Below are 20,501 nucleotides of genomic sequence, written 5' to 3' on the forward strand. Positions count from 1 at the left end.
AAGCCGCTGAGGAAATTCACCAGGTGTGTAATGGTAAAGCTTACCATATCCGCAGGTGTAGCAAAAAATTGAGAGCTTCGATATCTGAATCTTAGCTCGGCGAGAACAAGGCAGCTGAGGAGAAGGTGCTGAGATGATTCCACCTCATCCTCCAGCCAGCTTCTACTGAGAGTACTTTGGACAGTCTCAAATATTACTGCATGGAGACCTAATGGACAATGGCCGGTAAGAACACACCTACCGAATTTGAAAGCTGAGTCTTTGCTTGACTCAGAATTTCCCTCGAATACCGTCGATCTACCCGTGGCCAGAAGGATCTCGCGACTTTGCATGTCTGCGCACTAACCCAGAGCTCACTGAGTCGACACGAAGCGCATCTTTCCAGGAGCAGACCAACCACAGGTTCTCAAGGAATCCCCAATCCTTTCATTTTATGGTGAAATCATCTTGAAGGTTCCCTGTCCTGCTAGATCATCAGCCAGCCAACCCTTCTGCCCAACTTTGAGCCATCCGTAAACATGTTTGCTATGTCCTGTTGCAAAATGTTGTACCTACGCCGCCCACTCGGACCCTGCGAGAGTGTACAGTGATCAAGTACCATGAGGATGAGCTCGAAGTCTCTAAGAATACTTGAGTGTCAGTAGCTTAAGTCTAGCCTATGGCCCAAACACTTATTTCCGATTGCAGCGAGTGCAGCGGCAGTTTGTAAACGATGTTCGCAGAAAGGACAACTCCTGCGAGTTCCACTAGGCAAGGGCAACATACAGAAAAATTGGCTTTATAATTGGCTTTATAATTCTGCTATACAGCCACATCGCAATTTTAGGAGAGCAATTCAATTTTTAGCTTCTACCTTAGCCCCCTGTCAAGGATGAGACCTAGATATTTCCCGCTGTCAGAGAGCACCCTATCTGCTATTGAGGTTAGCTAAGTTATAGGTATAGTATTTTATATTTCCTCGTAAATAAGATGAACTCTATCTTCAGAGGTTTTACCAAGAGACTGTAATCTCACCATCTAAAAACTTCCTCTAACAATAGGCGAAACCCCAATTGCGTAGATAACCACCATCCTCTCCAGCTCCTCTAGCAAGTCATTAAGAACAACAACCCAGAGTAGTGTAGAGAGAATACCGCCATGCGGAGCGCCTCTCTTCCCCTGCCTATGAAAAGAGGCGCCGCTCCAGTCTGCCACAACCGTTCTATTGCTAAGCATTATGTAGATAAATCTGATTTTGACCCCGAGTTTATCAAGATACCTCCGGGAGTACATTGTTAAAAACCGCCTAAATATCGAGAGACACGCCCACAGTGAAAGGGACACCTCGACATCTATGCAACAGTAGGCAAGATAGATTCCACCGATTTGTTTTTACAATAGCCATGTTGGGCAAACAATAAACGCTCTCTAGGAATTTCATACCTTCCGGACAGATCAATTAGCCTCTCAAAGGCCTTCAGCAAGAACCTGTGAGATTTTATATGAGATTATATTATCATATGAAATTATCTACCAGATTATAGGTATATACATATATGTATATATATATATTATATTAGTTGGCCCGTACCCCCTTTTTGGGTGTTCGGCCTAGCTCCTCCTGCTGTTTGTGTCCTGATGATGCTCCACAAATGGAAAAATCTACAGTTTTAAGCCGACTCCGAACGGCAGATATTTTTTATGAGGAGCTCTTTCATGGCAGAAATACAGTCGGAGGTTTGCCATTGCCTGTCGAGGGGCCACCGCTATTAGAAAAAACCAGATTATTTATACAGGGTGGGCCATATAGCGTTTGCTTTTTGAACCACCTATTGTTTTGAGAATGGTAACACAAATGACATGTCAAATGTGTTCATAATTTACTTAAAGGTTTGACATTTACGATAAGGGACGCTACCCGCTTAAACAAAATTGGGAAATATTGAAAACCTATTTCCAAAGTGGTGAGTCTTCTTCTTCTTATCTGATTTTCACATCGGTGGCTACGTCAATAAGCAAAATTGTCGGATTTGGGGCTCAGAAAATCCACACGTTACTGTAGAGAAGCAAATGCATCCACAACGAGTCACTGTTTGGTGCCGTTTTTGGTCTGGCGGCATCATCGGGCCATTTTTTTTCGAAAATGAGCGAGGAGCCGCGGTTACAGTAAATGGCGAGCGTTACCGTGGCATGCTCAACGAGTTTTGTTTCCAAAAATTGAAGAGGATGACATGGACGACATTTGGTTTCAACAGGACGATGCAACTTGTCACTTTGCCAAAGTTGCACTCGAACTTTTGGCTACCGTTTTTGAAAACCGAATAATCAGCCGCAAGGACAAATGCTGTGCGAACCATCCAGAGTTGATTGATGCTTTAAAACACGAAATCGAAGTTGCCATTCATGAAATTGAAGCCCAAATAATCGAAAATGTGCTTAAAAATTGGGTTAATCAAATGTCCTACTGTAAGGCCAGTCGTGGCAGTCATTTGAATGATATTATTCTTTATTCATAAATGACAATGTTCAATCTTCAAAATAAAATAAAAAGTTTCAAAAAATATTGATCAGTTTGTTTTTATAGCCGATTCAAAATGCAAATTTTACATGGCGCACCCTATATAATAAAAAGAATTTATTCTAATAATATTTCTGCTTCGTATAAGTTCTCAAGCTCTTAAAAAAGCACCCTTTATTGATTGAGCACCTTAACATCTATGTATTTTAAAAAATATTAGTACTATTATTATTATTATTCATTATTATTTATCATTATTATTTATTAAACTTATAATAAATTAAAAGCTTAATAGAATCAACGTGAGCAGAGCATCGAAACCATAAACTCATTTTAAAAATTCGCTTATGGCCTATGCATAGTTATATACATATATATCATGTATATAATTGACGAGTACACCCTTTTTGGGTGTTTGGCCGAGCTCCTCGTCCTATTTGTGGCGTGCGTCTTGATGTTGTTCCAGAAATGGAGGGACTTACTGTTTCAAGCCGACTCCGAACGGCAAATATTTTTTATGAGGAGCTTTTTCACGGCAGAAACTCACTCGGAGGTTTGCCATTGCCTGCCGAGAAGTGACCGCCATTGGAAAAATGTTTTTCTTAAATTTGGTGTTTCACCGAGATTCGAATCTACGTTCTCTCTGTGAATTCCGAATGGTAGCCGCGCACCAACCTATTCGGCTACGGCGGCCGCATTATGCATTAGTATGCATGTATATAATTAAAATATAACTTCTTTTGCTTTGCCTCCAACACGCCTCTTTATGCAATGCATCAATGCTTTTTTTTTGTACATTATGGCTCTACTATCCCACATCTCCCTGCGATAGCGCATCGCATGCGAACTGTCAATTTCATGGCATGCGAACCAATTATAGTATAGGATTCTTTTACGTGAGCATTTCATCGCATAACTTTTCATTCTAAACAAAATTCCGTACAAAGCACTTTTGTATTTTGGAGCAAAAGAAAAAAGATTATTAAACGAAAAATGGCAAATCGGCAGATCAATCTATTCGCCGCCTTTGTGCCCTAAAAGTGTTAAATAGACTAATGAGATTAGTAGCAGCATTTCGTTTTTAAATTTCACGTTATAAAATAAAAATAAAATTGCATGCAATAATTCTCTGACCATAAGATGTGCGATTTATTGCAAGATGTCTGTGATGAGAGTTCGCCATTTGCATTTAATTGTATGAGATAATGTTCATGTGATCTGCAAAAAAGAAAAAAATACATTATAAAAAATATCACGATTTTTGAAACAGTTTACATTTGCCTTTTATTATACCAAAACGTAATGGCCTATAAAACTGCAAGTAGATTTCTTTTAAATTCTGATTAAAAAGTTTGAAATTTGTAAATCTAGTGAGTTTGAAACTTTGAATTTTATAATATTTGTTGCAGAATGAAGTACGTTTTTATTTAAGAATTTAAAAATTATATCAAAAAAAGAAAGCAAACGGAAAGTGGTCAAAAATAGATATACGACAATGTTGAAATAATCGAAATATTGTTTGCCTCCCTAGAAGCTATTGACAAACTCAGAAATGTTTACTTCTCCTACACTTTGAATACTTTTCAGTAGCATTAAATCTTCTTTAAGCTTTCAAAGCAGTAGTATGAAAATATTCCTCCCCTTGCTCTTATTTAAATAAATTTTAAATACTAAATGCCGCCCAATATTCGCACTTGTGGCCATTACATTGCTTTCCAGCTCACTTAGCCACTCAAATACAAGCATTCTCAGTTCGTTATGCTCAGTTGACGCTGTAAATGTTGACGTAGTAAATTATTCCTACAAGGATAAGCGCCAATTGCTTTGCATCCTACTTCTACTTGATGCTACACTCGGTTGGTTTTATATGTTTTTGCTTCGTTTTTGTATTTGTATAAAAGAGAAAAAGCTTAAAAACAAAGCATTGAGTGCTTGTATTTTGCTTAATTTGACTACAATCTTACAGTCGTTTGTGTGCAAATTATTTGTTTAACTTCTAATCCGGCCTCAACCGCAAAAGGCCAACAAGTCAGAGGTATAGTATGTATTATAATAAGGGCTTTCAGAAGGCAATACCATGTGAGTGAGTGTAACTTTCTCGTTATTCTTGCACTGAGTATTTTATACACTATTTAAATGTAATACTTTCGGGAGTACTTATGTACATGCATATACATTATATACAGACATATGTATTATATACGTACATATATGTATATATAATTGGTGCTAATAACTTTTGTTGGCTGAACTCCGCATCACATTTGTGGTGTGCGAGCTGGTGCTGTTCCACGAATGGAGGGCCCAACAACGGCAGATGGTTCTGTATTAGGAACTTTTTGCTTGGCAGAAATATACTCGGAGGTTGGCTATTATAGGGGTGACCGCTATTACAAAAAACATTTTCTATCATTTTGCTGTTTCGTGCCCGGACACTACCGTTAAGATGGCTCAAAACAAATTTTTTATGCCATCTCATTTTAGATATTTGTTAGGAAAAATTAAGGGAACAAATTTACGGAAACGGCCATTTTTCTCTACGTAAATTCAATGATAACTTTTAAAGTGTTGGCCGCGAGCGTAGATTCAAAAAAATATACATATGTACAAATATAGGAGACTAGTTTTTCCCATAGAACAAATTTAGTTGGGAGCATCCATCCTATGTATATACAAGGTGGCGCAAAATTAATCACCCTATCGGAAAATGTATAATTTAAGTGGCGGTGTATGTCAATCATATTTGACACTTGTGAAGGACATACACAGTTGCAGTATACAAAGAGGTAAGCAATAGAGCGCGTACAGGTAAAAAAAAATGTCCACAACTCAAAAAAATATTTTTATATTTAGTTAAATAGTTATTTAAAAATAAAATTCCATGCACTTCATAGTTTCTCTGCATAAAAAATTACTCCCCCGCGTACGTGTCCGGGATCAGTCGCAAAGGAGCATGCGACTACTGCTACTTTTTATTTCTTCATATAAAAAGAAAAAATTAAAAATTCAAATTAACCCTTTTATTTGAGCATGTCCTATGAGGAGACTGATTGTACCTTTTTGTACCCGGAAGCGTACGAAATGAGACTAGTCGTTCTGGAAATTCGAAATTTATATCTATGGCTCACTCATCTATTGGTAACGCAATAACCTATAGCTTATATGATTAATGTACAACAACTGAGGTCTGCAGTTTAAATACTCGCGCAGCAAAAAAAAAATTTTGTATTTATTTGTTTAATTAATAATCTAAAAATGTAAAATGGCGTAACTTGATTATTATTCCATCGATCCACATTTCCAAACATTCATTGGAGAGCTACTGTCGTAAGGCACAAACGTCAGTATAAGTTTTTTATTTGAAGCGTAAACAACAATATTTTTACCACACTTGAAAATGTCGAATTTCGTGCCAAATAATGTGTTTTTGCGGGGAATTCTTCTTCATTATTTTAATATGAAGAAAAAAGCAGCCGAAAGTCATCGTATCTTGGTGGAAGTTTATGGTGAGCATGCTCTATCTGAGCGAACGTGCCAGAAGTGGTTTGCACGCTTTAAAAGTGGTGATTTTGGCTTGGAAGACGAAGAACGCGAGGGTGCGCCGCCAAAGTTCATGGATACCGAATTGGAGGAATTGCTCGATCAAGATCCGGCTCAAACGCAAGAAGAGGTTGCAAAAACTTTGGGAGTTGATCAATCAACCATTTCCAAACGTTTAAAAGCCATGGGAATGATCCGAAAGGTAGGCCATTGGGTGCCGTATGAATTGAAGCCAAGAGACGTTGAACGCCGTTTTATGGCATGCGAACAACTGCTTCAACGGCACAAAAGAAAGGGTTTTTTGCATCGAATTGTGACTGGCGATGAAAAGTGGGTCCATTACGACAATCCAAAACGTCGGGCAACGTATGGATACCCTGGCCATGCTTCAACATCGACGTCGGCGCAGAATATTCATGGCCTGAAGGTTATGCTGTGTATCTGGTGGGACCAGCTGGGTGTTGTGTATTATGAGCTACTGAAACCGAATGAAACGATTACGGGGGATGTCTACCGACGACAATTGATGCGTTTGAGCCGAGCACTGCGAGAAAAACGGCCGCAATACGCCGATAGACACGACAAAGTTATTTTGCAACATGACAATGCTCGGCCACATGTTGCACAAGTGGTCAAAACATACTTAGAAACGCTCAAATGGGATGTCCTACCCCACCCGCCGTATAGTCCAGACCTTGCGCCATCCGATTACTATCTCTTCCGATCGATGCAACATGGCCTGGGTGACCAGCACTTCCGTAATTACGATGAAGTCAAAAAATGGATCGATTCGTGGATTGCGGCAAAACCGACCGAATTTTTCACAAAGGGAATCCGTGAATTGCCAGAAAGATGGGGAAAAGTAGTAGTAAGCGATGGACAATATTTTGAATATTAAATTTGTAACCATTTTACGTCAATAAAGTTTCAAATTTCGAAAAAAAACCGCACGAACTTATTCATAGTATTTCTTACAGACTATGAAAACAGATTTATGCTAAGCAATTTAATCAGAAATAAATTAACCATCACATTTACTTATTTCCTTTTAATGAAGAAAATGTAATACTCGTATTTTGATCAATATGATTTGAAATCGTATTAAATTCTCTCAAAGTTTTAGAATTCGGAGCATTGGAAGTATAATTAGTTCTAACCATCCCCAACCCGAAAATATTGGGTAGTCGAAAAAGTCTTTTCGTATTTCTAATCAAACTTGAACTCATTTTTTTTATATTTATAATGAACTTTATTAAACCAAATATGTACCACTTTGGTCGACCACCTTTTGCCATTATTCTTCTAGAGACATTATTCCATTAGTGTAAAACTTTTGTGGTTTCTCGGCAAAAAACTGCGACAAGTAATTTTCACAGGCTTCTCTTCAAGTCAACTTTACTCCATTAAAGGAGTTCTGCATTGAACGAAACAAATGGTAGTCCGATGGTGCAAGGTCAGGGCTTTATGGTGGATGCATCAAAACTGTCCAGCCAAGCTCTCCCAGTTTTTGCCGAGTCATCAAAGATGTGTGTGGCCTAGCGTTGTCCGGATGGAAGACGACACCCTTTCTGCTGATCAGTTCTGGCCGTTTTTTTCGATTGCTTGTTCCAATCTCATCAGTTGTTGACAGTAAAGTGTAGAATCAATCGTTCGAGCAGGCTGGAGCAGCTCATAGTGGATGATTCCTTTCCCAATCCCCCCAAACACATAGCATAACCTTTCGAGGTGTCAAACCTGGCTTTGCAACCATTTGTTGAGCTTCACTACCCTTGCACCATGATATTTTTCGCACATTATTGTCGTATTTGATCCACTTTTCGTCTCCTGTTACCATTCGCTTCAGAAATGGTTCGATTTCATTTCGTTTCAGCAAAGAATCGCAGATGTTAATTCGGTCCATTAAATTTTTCACAGACAGTTCATGTGGTACCCAAACATCGAGCTTCTTTTTGTAACCAGCCCTTTTTAAATGGTTCAAAACCGTTTGATGATGAATGTTTAGTACCTTGGCGATGTCATGACAGCTTATGTGACGGTCCTGGTGAATCTTTTCCATAATTTCATCGACTTTTTCAACGATAGGTCGACCGAAGCGAGGTGCATCTTTCACATCGAAATTTCCAGAATGGAAGCGAGCAAACCATTGTTGTACTACACGAACTGCTACAGCATCGTCTCCGTAAACTTCACAAATTTCATTGGTGGCTTGCGTGGCATTCTTCCCTTTTTTATACAAAAGTTTCAAAATATAGCGAATTTCTCCATTATTTTCACTAATTTCTGAACAGTTATAACTTTTTTTCAACTTCTTCGAATTTAATTTTTTGTTGGTTAAATGAAGCTTAAAATGTTACCTTTCTAACACCATATGATATGACACAATGTGATTGGTAGCACTGGAGATAGATGACTACAACGACATCTATTGGCAAAATACGAAAAGACTTTTTCGACTACCCAATATCATGATTTCGGAGGCTTCGCTGAGGAATATTGCATTTATTATTTTGTCCGTTCTAAATGCTTTGCAAATTTTAATATTTAAGTTTTTTTTATGCAAATATTACAAGTAAACTTTAATTTTAGTCGACAAATTCATAATCTCAATTTGTTATCTTCATATTGAGCCATTGCCCTCATGTGCGAGTGCGCAGCCCTGTTGACTTTTAACTGCGAAGAAGTAACTCGAAATTATCAAATGAATACCCAATTGTAACCTATGACGACTAGTCCCGATATACTCCTTTTACAGATTAGTCGCACAATTATTTGCAGGGTTTCGTTGCCTTTTGTCTCTGCTTCAATGTCATTCCTGATTTAATCTGCAGGTATGTACATGTAAAAGAGGAGTTTGTAAGAATGAACCGTTAGTTACTGTTGCTTAGTAGTCGACAGGCGGCACAGGAGTATACATATGTATGTGTGTTCTTTTAAACTGTTGATGTTTAACTTTGAAATTAAAATGTTTCATTGTGCGACACAATGCCTCGCTCACTAATTAGTACTATTTAGGGATTGTTGTACACGAGTGGTAAAGTGCTCTAATTTAGTCTGCATTGCATGGAATATTTACTTGTAAATAAGTACTGGCTGTTATATCTGTAAATATAGTACATGTACAAGTTAATGCAAACACTTAAAAAAATGCTCAGACTTGGTGATCAAGGATATTAGGGTATTTGCACATACCGTATGTTTATAAAGCTTTCTTTACTGTACGGGGACAGATACCTGTAAAATTTCGAAAAAAAAAATTTTTGTTTTATAAAATGTTAATATAATTCTTTAAGAATATGTAAAAAAAATTTTAGAACGTAAATTTTTTTTCATAAAATGTTAATATAATTATTTAAGAATATGTAAACAAAACTATATTGGACACATCTTTTTTATGATATTACTTTCTATGTGAATTTACTATTCGAAAAATTTTTCGAAAAAATTATTTTTTCGAAGCAAAAATAGTAGGAAAATTCGCCCCAAAATTCATTTTTTTAAAGCAATTTATTCGGCGATTTTTTTTCATTTTGTTTTTTAATGCATATAGAAATTATGATGTTAATAAACAAAAAAAATGTTTGGATTTTTGTATTAATTTCACTGGCGCCGCTGCTACAATGCCCGCCGATTGAGAAGCCCCGCTGCGACCTTCCTGGAAGAATTGAGTGTACATCCGGCATTTTAAATGATTAAAATAAAACAAATATGTATATTATTTTAATGTATAAATAAACTGTATGCCAATTTTGAAAAAAAATATATTGACTACTTCATTTAAATAATTTTAATGAAAATCAGGGAAAATATGGTCGTTTACAGGTATCTGTTCCCTTATTATAGGGTGGTTAAATTTCAAGGGCCGATGTTGAATGTGAACCACACCTAAACGTCAACGACCCCATTGTACTTCTTTCTTTGGGGTTATTTGAAAAAAAAGGTGTACGTCGATAAGCCAGCAACAATTCAAGAGCTAAAGGATGAGATAATTCGGCATATTAACGGCATAGAACCCCAATTATGTCTCAGCGTCACCGCAAATTTGGACCATCGGATGGAGGTGTGCCGCCGAAGCTGCGGCGATCACTTGGCCGATATTATACTCCACACGAAATTGAGCCATACCAATATTATCATAATAAAGAGAAATGATATTAATTTTTTAAAAAAATTGTACTTTATTAAAGTCAACACCGGCCCTTGAAACTTAACCACCCTTTAGATAAGGAACTATTTGTTTTTCATGGTCTTTGGAGGAGTAGCGCCGAGGCCGCGGTGGCCATTTGGCCAATATTTTGTTCTACACGTAATTGAGCTATACCAGTATTATCATAATAAAGAGAAATGAATACAATTTCTTAAAAAAATTGTACTTTATTGAAAATTAACACCGGCCTTTGAAACTTAACCATCCTTTATAACCTCTTTACCATAATATAGAATATTCGCATCAATATAGAATAAAAAAGTCCCCCACAAAAAATTGTTTTATTTTATTTATAAGTTGGCATATAAATATTATAAAGACTGTGAGTAAATTAAAAAAACGATTATATATTTAAATTTGCAGCACTAATTTCTAATAAATAAATAAAACACTATGCACTTTCAAACATTTCATGTTTTGTCATAAAATACAATTTTCGTTATAATTAATAATAAAAATTAAAAAAAACATAAACTAAGGAACTCAATTTTACATATTTCAACAATAAAAATAAATAAAAAATAAATATAATAATTCATTGCCTCATCTCCATATGCATCCTAATCACTAAATTATTTTTTCAGTGTCACTACAATCCATAATATGTTGCAGACAAACGATTTCCTTTTCTTCAGTTCTATGTTCATTACAAACAAAGTTAGATCATATGGCAATTTAGAATTTTCATCTTTATTTCTAAGGCATAGAAAGCAACGACCACGTTTTAATTTGTTATGAACTTTTCACTTTTTTTTTCAATTTTAGCTCGAACACCACAAGCCGACAAAGCGCGTCGTAAGGTTGGAACGGTTTTAGCTTCTTTTAGCAAACGTTATCTAATGTTTGGTTCAACTAATTTTCCCAGACTTAATAGAAAGACTTTTCTTCGTGATGATTTGAAAGTTTCCATTCAGGGTTCTTCTGCGTAAAAATTAGGAAATCATTTAGTACATCTACATATGTCTACCATATTCATAAATATTCTAAATGGCCAACGTGCTGTTTGTCTGCCACATGAGTATTCTCTTATAAGTTTGTCACTATTCTCTACTGCGCCTTTAGTTCAATTATAGTCCATAATTATAATTGGCTTGAAATGAACTTCATTAGAAAGAGAATTGTCTGCATGTTGGGAAGCCAGGAGATGTACCATCCGGTTCTTCTTAGGAACATATGATACTATAGATATAGTCTTTGTGAAAGAAGATACGGAAGAATACTCCTTCCGATTTTTTGATAATTTCAATTCGTTGAGTGTGTCCGTTTTGTTTTTTCCGACAGTATCCGAGAACGTCATATTTTTTGTAAGAATGAACTCTGCTAAATTATAATTTGTGAAGAAATCATCAGTAGTTATGCCCATGCCAGATCCAAACAAAGGCTGAGCGAGTTCTTTAACAGCCCATGCACCTTAAGTTTTTTCTACATTTCTGCCAGGAAGCTTTCCCGTATACACCTGCAAAATGTACAAATATAACGTTTTCACATCAGCGGTAGCCCAAATTTGTATACCATATCTTCCAGGTTTTGCTTTTATGTATTGTCGAAATGGGCATTTTCCACGAAATGGTACCAATTGGTCATCAATAGTTATTACGCCAAAAGGATTGAATGACTTTCGGCAATTGTCTACAAAAAAATCTCAGATTTTCCTTATGGCAGTTAAATTGTCAGAATTTTTTCAAGTTTCTCCGGTAATTTTATCATCAAATCTTATATACTTACTTAAATCTATCACAAAGCAGGGATGCAGTAAATATATTTATCCGAATGGATTCGTCACTACTCCACATTTCTTTTACATTTTCTCTTCTACAATGTAGCGCTCCAGCTGTTATAAGTACTCCGAGAAGGGCATCCACCTTCAGTTACTACTTTCCAGTTTTTGTTTTGCCTCTGGGGATATTTTTCATTGTACTTATCAAATACTCTTTTGGCTTCTTCGTTAGTATGAAGACAGGCTTTCTCTTTCATCATTGGTGTTATAAGATGATTGAATATATCAACAATTTCGATTGTAGTACACATGTAACTAGTTACTCCTGGAGTTACGTTTACCATATTGCATGCTAACCTACGTGTTTGTGGAAATGGCTTTTAAGACCAAACTCGACCAGACCTAGCAGTGTAATATGCAGTATCTAAAGGAAAGGCAACATCATCTTCGCTAATATCAATCTCTGAAAGAGTATCTTCTGCTCGTTGTTCAAGTTCCTCAATCTCGTCTTCCGTTTCGCTAGTTTCACTCGCATAAATATCAGGTATAAAATTACAGATGTCACTGTTACAATCTGTTTCTGCATCAAATGGATCCTCCTCACTGTCACTTCTGTCATCCAAATAGTCTTCTATCTGTTGCTGGGCGAAATTTTTGTCCGATTTTCCATTTTTGGCCAAAAAAAAAAGAAGCCTGTATTGTAAAGTACGAAGTGGGGTAACTTGGGTCCCCCAAAAGAAAAACTTACCTTATAATTATAAATAAATTAATAATAGAATGCCACTAATAAGTTTTTATACTAATATACCTAAGAGGAAAAAGCGAGAAAGAAATTATTTACGAAGTTATTAAAGAAAAACTAATCTTGCGGTACTTAAAGTCCCCCACTCCGTACTCTAAGGGTTAACATAACTGAAGAAATCAATAGACATGCAGTTATTGATGCTATAGGGGTTTTCAGTAAGAGCGCTTCAACTTTTGAACTTTTTTGAATAAAACACAAACGGTTTGACTTTTTTAACTAATTTTTTTTATTATCGAGTTTGAACATATACATTTAAGTATGAAATTCGATTTCTTTTGCATGGCCACCGCGTGCACGTTTTACGAAGTCCAATCGTTGAACCCAATTTTCGACCACTCTTTTGCATAAATCGGCCGAAATTCCAGCAATTTCGCCTTCAATATTGGCTCTGAGCTCACAAATCGTCGCTGGCTTGTTACTGTAGACCAATGACTTCACATAACCCCAAAACGGGACCGTAAAATGGGCGTAATGCTCTTAAAGTAGCAGCAACAGAACGATTATTTTCATAAAAAATTTGCACGATTTGCAATCGTTGCTCAAGTGTGTAGCGTTCCATGATGAAATGTATACTAATGAAGTTTACAAATGACAAGCGAAAAATAAAAAATATTGCGTCGTTCGCCCTCCCTATCGGAAAAAAGTTGAAGCGCACCTATTGAATAACCCTATATATGTGCAAATCGCACCGAATTAGAAATCTCTAATTTTCTGAAGTGCGCTCGTCCATTCGTTCATAAGGTTCACCGTGAATTGGAAGTAGCAGGTCAGGCGTTGATGCAGAATCTACTGCAAAACACAAAACATACGAGAAACGTTCTGACACTGCCCCATCAGCAGAATTTATTCAACAAGTGCAAGCGATCATTGCCGATGACCCTTCAAAATCAATGAGAGCTCTTGCGAGGGTGTTTAATGATTCTGAGTATCTTATTCGTCGAGTCGTCCATGAAGATCTCCGGTATAAAGAGAGTTAGTAATGGATCAAATTTGAGATTAGCGAGTTATCTGATCAAAACGCCTCCTAAATGAAATTAAGGACCCTGAAGCGCACAAGATGTTGTGGTTTTATTCTGACGAAAAATATATTTGATCAAGGCCACAAGACCAACCACAGAAATTACCAGAATCACAGTTGGCTATGTTCCATTCCTACAGAGGTCCGTGTTGCCATGCTCACGCAGTTTTCGGTCATTGTTATGGTTTTAGGTGCTGTAAGCAACAAATACATAGTTAAAGTTAAAGTTTTTATTTACACTTTTTTTCGTACGTATTTAAATAAATTTAATTTAAAATGGATTATTTAATTTAAGGAATATAAAGAAAACTTTTTTTTTCAGAAATAGGCTCTGCATTCTAAAGACCAAAATGTATCGGTAAACTATCTTGGACTCCATAAAACTATATAAACTAAAAATAAAGTAGTAAAATACGAAAAATAGCAAATTTATAAAAATTAGCTAGTGAATTAATAATTAGTTAGTTAGTTGCATTATATGGTTCTTGCGGGAGTATGAACTTTATTTTTGTATACGATTAATTAAAGTTGAGAAAAAATAAATAAATAGTCGAAAAGTTGTGTACACTTTCCTATCACGCTGGCAGTATACAGGGTTTGATTGAAAAGTAATGAGCCTTATTTTTTAGGCAGTTATACAACCTTTTGGCTTATACAACTACTATTCTTCAAAATAGGGCCTCGATGGAGTCGAAACGCTTTCTTTTCAGGCGAGTGATACAATTGTCTAAAGTATTATCCTGTTCGTTACTTTCCAATACTTCACGACAGTCAAAACCTTTGGAACCAATTTGGCACACACTTTGCGCATTTCAAGTTTTCCGGTAACGATTTCCCGATTTCTTCACTCATCTTACGTAGACTAGCACGACGGTCAATGTTGATAAATTCATGAACCCGGTTGACATCTTCGTCTGTTTGCGTCGTCGAAGGCCTTCCAGATCGCTGTTCGTCTTCGACGTCCTCCCGGCCTTCCTTGAACGACTTGTGCTACCGGTTTAGCTGGGCACTGGACTGAGATTGGTCCCCGTAAGCCTCCTTGAGTAGCCCAATGGTTTCGGTACTCGTTTTGTTTAGCTTTACGCAAAATTTTATCGAGTAACGTTGCTCCAACGATCGCTGCATTTTCGCCACTGCAAAATCCTAACACACTTTTAAAACAACTTCCACGCGCGGAGCGATGTTGATTGCGCCGCTGTTGCCAGCAAACTGGGACCGGTTTCTAGTGGAAGGGGAGGATCCAACGATCATTTTCGCCCACCAGCCGATTCGGTTGATCGCTTGGCAGACGTTCCGCGCGGGAAGGCTCATTACTTTTCAATCAAACCCTGTATAAACATACATATATTTAGCTTAGTTTTATTAATGCTGAAGTTTTATCTTTTTTAATTCCATTTCTGTTTGGAGTTATTTTCTTTTAGAGCAATAATGACAATGTGGTCTATAAGTTGGCCTCTAAAAGATAGCGAGGTGGAAAATTTTTTGTCTGATTTTGGTAATGAAATAATTAATTTAACTGACGATGATATTTTCCTAGACTTGTCAATAGACTTATCTTTTGACGCTGTCTGTATATGCAAAAAAAAGTACGAAAACTACTTAGACGGGTGAATTTTACCCAATCAATTTTTTAGATCTACATAAATTCAGGGCGCATCACCTTCTGAGGACTTACTGCATGAATTTGAAGAGTAAAATCGGCGTTGCAAAGATACAGCTAACGGTACATTTCCAGATGTTAGAAATAAACAAAATACAACCCATTAAATATTTAGTGGGGTAACTAATACCCCAGTGTGTCTACCGAAGGTTAAATAAACCCTCTAAAAAGAGGTCCTAATCTTTTTTCTATACTCCAAATACTTACATTATCAAGTTTTAACCATTCGAGTGGAGTTATCCGTTCAAAGAAAGGCGTACGAAAAAATCAGATGGTAACAGTTTAAAACAAACAAAACAAGTATGGTTGTGTGAAAAATTAATCCAAATTGGTAGCGATGGTATATCAGGCAAGTATGCAGTTTACAATTCTTAACAGTTTTTTAAAAGCGCCTAATACTTTCACTTTTTATTGCTATACGAAATTAGAGTTTTTCATACTTTCTTATCATTCAAAATTCATTGAACAGAAACTCGATATGATATAAATTTACGCTTTCTCTCCTATCCTAAAGGACGTCCATATCAACTTCAAAATTTAACATCATACCAAGTGGCATTCAACTGTGGCACTTCTTGAAATTGAAATAATTTTTCGCGCGTTTGCATACGAAACATCATCGTCTGCCTTGATTTCTTCAGCTTATAATTTGTTATTGATTTTCAATTTGCCATAAGTATTCTCAACCTTTTGACATTTCTAGCCTATTTTATTGTGCTCTTCCTGCTACTGCCACATTTTCTATTGGTAATATGATTTTAGGTAAATATATTTGTGTGTGTGTGATTACACCTATATTTTTCTTTTATCGTATTTACTTTTACATACAAAATCTCATTCAAAAGTACAATGTTGCTTATATTTGAGTTCGTGTCGATGTGAACTGACTTTCATGTCAATTTCCAAAAGTTACTTAAATGGGGAATTTGAGTCTATTCAAGTGGAAGATAAGTTTAGCCTATAAAGTTTGTGATGATAAGCATCCTCTATCTATGTGTATAAGAACCTTGTATACACATGCATACATACATGTATATATTTGCAAGAAGATGCTTATGAGTTTTTGGGAAAGCTTTGCGACCTTTTAGGAAGTAGGCATAAGTTCTATTTAAATTGATTCTAGTTCAGTTTATATAAGTACCAAAAAGGATGTTAATTACCGTTGTATTGAAGTTGGCATGACAATAAATTAGCTACAACATTCAATCCAATGAAACGTGAAACTTGTTTGTAATTGAAGCAAATTTATGCTCTCGCATATACGAATATGTATGGATGTTTGTTAGTTTACTTTAACAGTCTTTGAATGTATAGATTCTTATAGGCCATATTAAGCTAATGTATGGCAAGTTTATTAAGAAGGCATATGACTGCGAAATATCAGCACCTGCAGAATTCAAAAATAGGGGAATATTAGAGAGTTGGTTTACTGCAGTTGCCGAACTGAATTCCCCATCTCTCACCTCTTACTAGTAAAATTGTATTCAAAATATATATAAAAAAATATGAATTAAACTGAGATAATTTAAATTGTATCTTCTTTTTTACAGGTGTATATTGTGGGCCACATACCGCCCGGCTCGGATGAGCGCCATATCGGTCTGCAGCAGAATGGGCACACCACTTTCACCGAAACCAATAATAAACGTTATTTAGAGTTGGTGCGCAAGTACTCGTCGATAATACAGGGCCAGTTTTTTGGGCATTTACACTCGGACTCTTTTCGGATTATATATGATGACAATGGTAAGTGGTTGAGTAAATCCCAATAGGTTTGACATTAAATTATTGATTATGTTCACAGATTCCAATCTGGCTGTAAACTAAATTAGTAAATAATAATTAATCGAAATTCAATAAGTAAATAATAAAAGATCCAAGGATAGGCTTAATTCGGTCCTTATATATTTGCGAAGATCTTAGCACAATTTTATTTGGGCTAGCTATTAATTATTGGAATCAAGCAAAATAACATGAAATAGCATAAAATATAGCTTTTAACATTAGATGGAAGGCCGGAAATTTTGGCCCCTATTATGAGTTACATTCGATCTTCGATATTCGCTGGTTGTCGAAGATCGAAAATCGAATGTCAATTTGGTATTATGAGCGGTGCAACCCTATCGAAATTTTCGTTGTTTACCGAATTTAGAGTCGAATGCAATTTTGCTTTCGATCGTGTAGCGTATTGTGGGAAAACTTGTTAAAGTGTAAGTTGTTTGCGATTATTTATGGTTTTATAGTAACCAAATAATAAATATATACTAATTTTGTTAATATTATACAGGGCGAAAGTCGTGAGTACCAAACAACAATTAGAAAGGCGAATCCACAATTCGCAAAAGGGATTTGCACCAAACTTCAAGCAGCAAAAAAATGGGAGGAATTTACAACGAAGCTGAATTGCTTGGAAACACCAGTGAGAACGGCAGCAAAATGGATTAAGCTTAATAATGGTCTTTTTTTGTGATGTTTATAGAAATACATTTTTATTTTCCCTTGGTAGGTATGGGCTGAAATACGTAGAGGAACTGAAATACATATTTTTTTCGAATGACGAATAATTGAACAAACAAAATTTATAACAAAAATAAAACAGAAAATGTGGCGTAAAGGTTTCTATTTAATACTTTTTAGATTTTTCTATAATATTCTAAGAATTTCATTTCTTATGTTTTCTACTTCTCCGTTATTTGACTCCACTTCAATATCTTCAGCATCATCGTACACAGTGGGTTGAGCAAGTCCTAGCATACCTTCATTACCAATACTCAATTGGTACGATCCCTGAGCACAAAATCGCAGAACTGTGGCTAGCTTTAAAATATTTGGAATGGATTTGGCTCGGGTGCACTGCTGCAACTGGTTTTCTGTACTGGACAGTAGGTTCATAAACGCCTCTTTAGATAATCTAAAGTTCTATAAAAATCTGTAAGGAAATTTCTGTAATATTAAAAACGTCAACACATTTTGAAAATTCTAAACTTACTCAGTGGAAGCCATTTCTAGGGAGTTGGATGCGCCACTCAACTGCTTTCTACTTCTAGCTAATTCACTAATCTTTCATCGTCCGATGAATCGTCGAACCACAACTCCGTTGTACTCATTTTCACAAAATATACTTTTTTTAACTTTTAAAAATGTTGTTAGCAAAGAATTTCAACACAATCGGGTTTTCTTTTATTTTGATTTGCTGTATCTGCTGAGAAAAATTATCTATTGTGAATGCGTCGAGCAATCGAAATTCACAATAGTCTTATTCTTCAACGAATGACCACCATAATACCAAATGAAAATTCGTTCGATCAGCACTTTCGACTACAGTCGAAGATCGAATGTTGCTCATAATAAGGGCCTTTGTCTTACCTTATAGAAAGTGGGCGTAGTTTTTGTCCAATCTGATAATGTTTGTAGCAGGTCTAAATGAGGTCGACAGCAAAACATGACATTATCAAGAAACATGCATTTATTGAAAAATGAGTGTGGAATCGCCTGCTTTCCAACATTTTTCCTCGGTCGTATTGCATTTTTTGGGTTTATCACTTTTACCAAATTTGGGTCATTGATCATTGTATGTAAAGGTGACATAATTTTTATTTTTATTTTTTAAAGTTACCGTTATATACCAACTTAACACGTTGACTGCCAACTACAAGATAACTCGTAGTATGATTTCCCTTCCAGGAAGCCAACTACGAGTTATCTCGTACTACCTAAAACTACCACTTTTTGTGTAGCTACGAGTAAAACCGTTTTATAATAGTGTTAGCATCGATAAATGGCTTCTGGGAAAAGGAAAAAAAATTGGGTTTGGATGCATTCAATATAATGCAAAAATTCATTCAATATAATGGAAAAATTAACTCAAATACAAGAAATAAAGTAATATATTTGTGGAAGTTTTTAAAAGAATTTTTCACACAAAGGGCTGGCTTCTCTGGACAGGCTGGACAGAAGTAACGCGTTTCTCGGCGTTTTTTTTCTTGGGTACATACACGACATGGCTTTGTCGGACGCTGTTTTTTTCCGTTGGTGGTAAACACTCTAAATAATGGAGCTCTTTAGTTCTATTTTTTTTTAAACTGGTTGAAAATCTCCAATCAACGCCAAGACGAATTCTTCTCTGAACTTTATCAGTTTTATTTTAGATGAAGTTACTTTTTGGTAAATTCTGTGAGCATTTTGTATATATATCTCTATAATATGAAGTGCAACCTTTTCGTGCCATCTAATAGTCTTTCTTAGAGATGAGTAGTACGAAATCATTTGATCTGATCGGTCAATGCCAGACATTCCATTATTGTAATCTCGAATTATATTCGGTTTCATAGAAATTCTTCCATTGCGATTGGGCACCTGTACCATTTCAATAGCGTGCATGTTTGAAATGGAAAGGACTTCTCGTTTGCCTTTCCATTTGCATACAGTAACACGACCATTTGTCTGCCAAAAACACTCCCCTCTTTTTAGTTTACTATTTACCACATCTTTGGGTTTCCTTTTCTGTTACTTCATAGGGACATAAGTTTTTCGTGTATATAACAGTTTTGTAAGACTAACTGAATTATAAAAATTATCCATGTAAAGCGCGTAGCCTTTATCGAGATAGTCCTCAAGTACATGTAAAACAACGTCAGCAGTGTGACCTACATTATGGGTAGTTTCCTCAGATTTTCCGCTGTAAATTTTTATTTTTATTACAAGACCGTCGGACTCACATAGTTCATATAGTTTGACACCATATGTGTGTTTTTTATTTTTTATGTATTGGCGCCATAGCATCGTGGATTCGTCAATATAAATATTTTTACTTGGTACATAGTTTTCACGCATAACATCGTTGAAATGATTTAGGATTGGTCTCACCTTGTATAATCTGTCGGTAGATGGTTGTGAGTTATCAACCAAATGAAAATAACGAAGTATCCACTGGAATCGATTGCGGCTCATATGTGTGCGCCAAAAGTTTACTTATATAGCTTGTTTGTGTTCCAGTAATGTTCTATTGTTGGAAAAGTAGAAGGTCCCATTTGCAATAAAAGTGCAATAAAAACTTTCAT

General features: G+C 36.0%; 1 protein-coding gene across 1 annotated transcript in view; it reads left to right on the forward strand.

Moving 5' to 3' along the window:
• Positions 1 to 5,204: 5,204 nt before the first annotated feature.
• The window catches only part of LOC128861813 (uncharacterized), a 75,361-nt gene continuing 60,064 nt past the window's right edge, over positions 5,205 to 20,501 (forward strand). Inside the window, exons 1-3 of the mRNA XM_054100189.1 lie at positions 5,205 to 5,283; positions 11,007 to 11,041; positions 16,992 to 17,187. Of these exons, the coding sequence (XP_053956164.1) occupies positions 5,205 to 5,283; positions 11,007 to 11,041; positions 16,992 to 17,187 (310 nt within the window). The remainder of the gene's footprint in view (positions 5,284 to 11,006; positions 11,042 to 16,991; positions 17,188 to 20,501) is intronic.

This window comes from Anastrepha ludens, chromosome 4, assembly GCF_028408465.1.
Source record: "Anastrepha ludens isolate Willacy chromosome 4, idAnaLude1.1, whole genome shotgun sequence".
Lineage (NCBI taxonomy): Eukaryota > Metazoa > Arthropoda > Insecta > Diptera > Tephritidae > Anastrepha > Anastrepha ludens.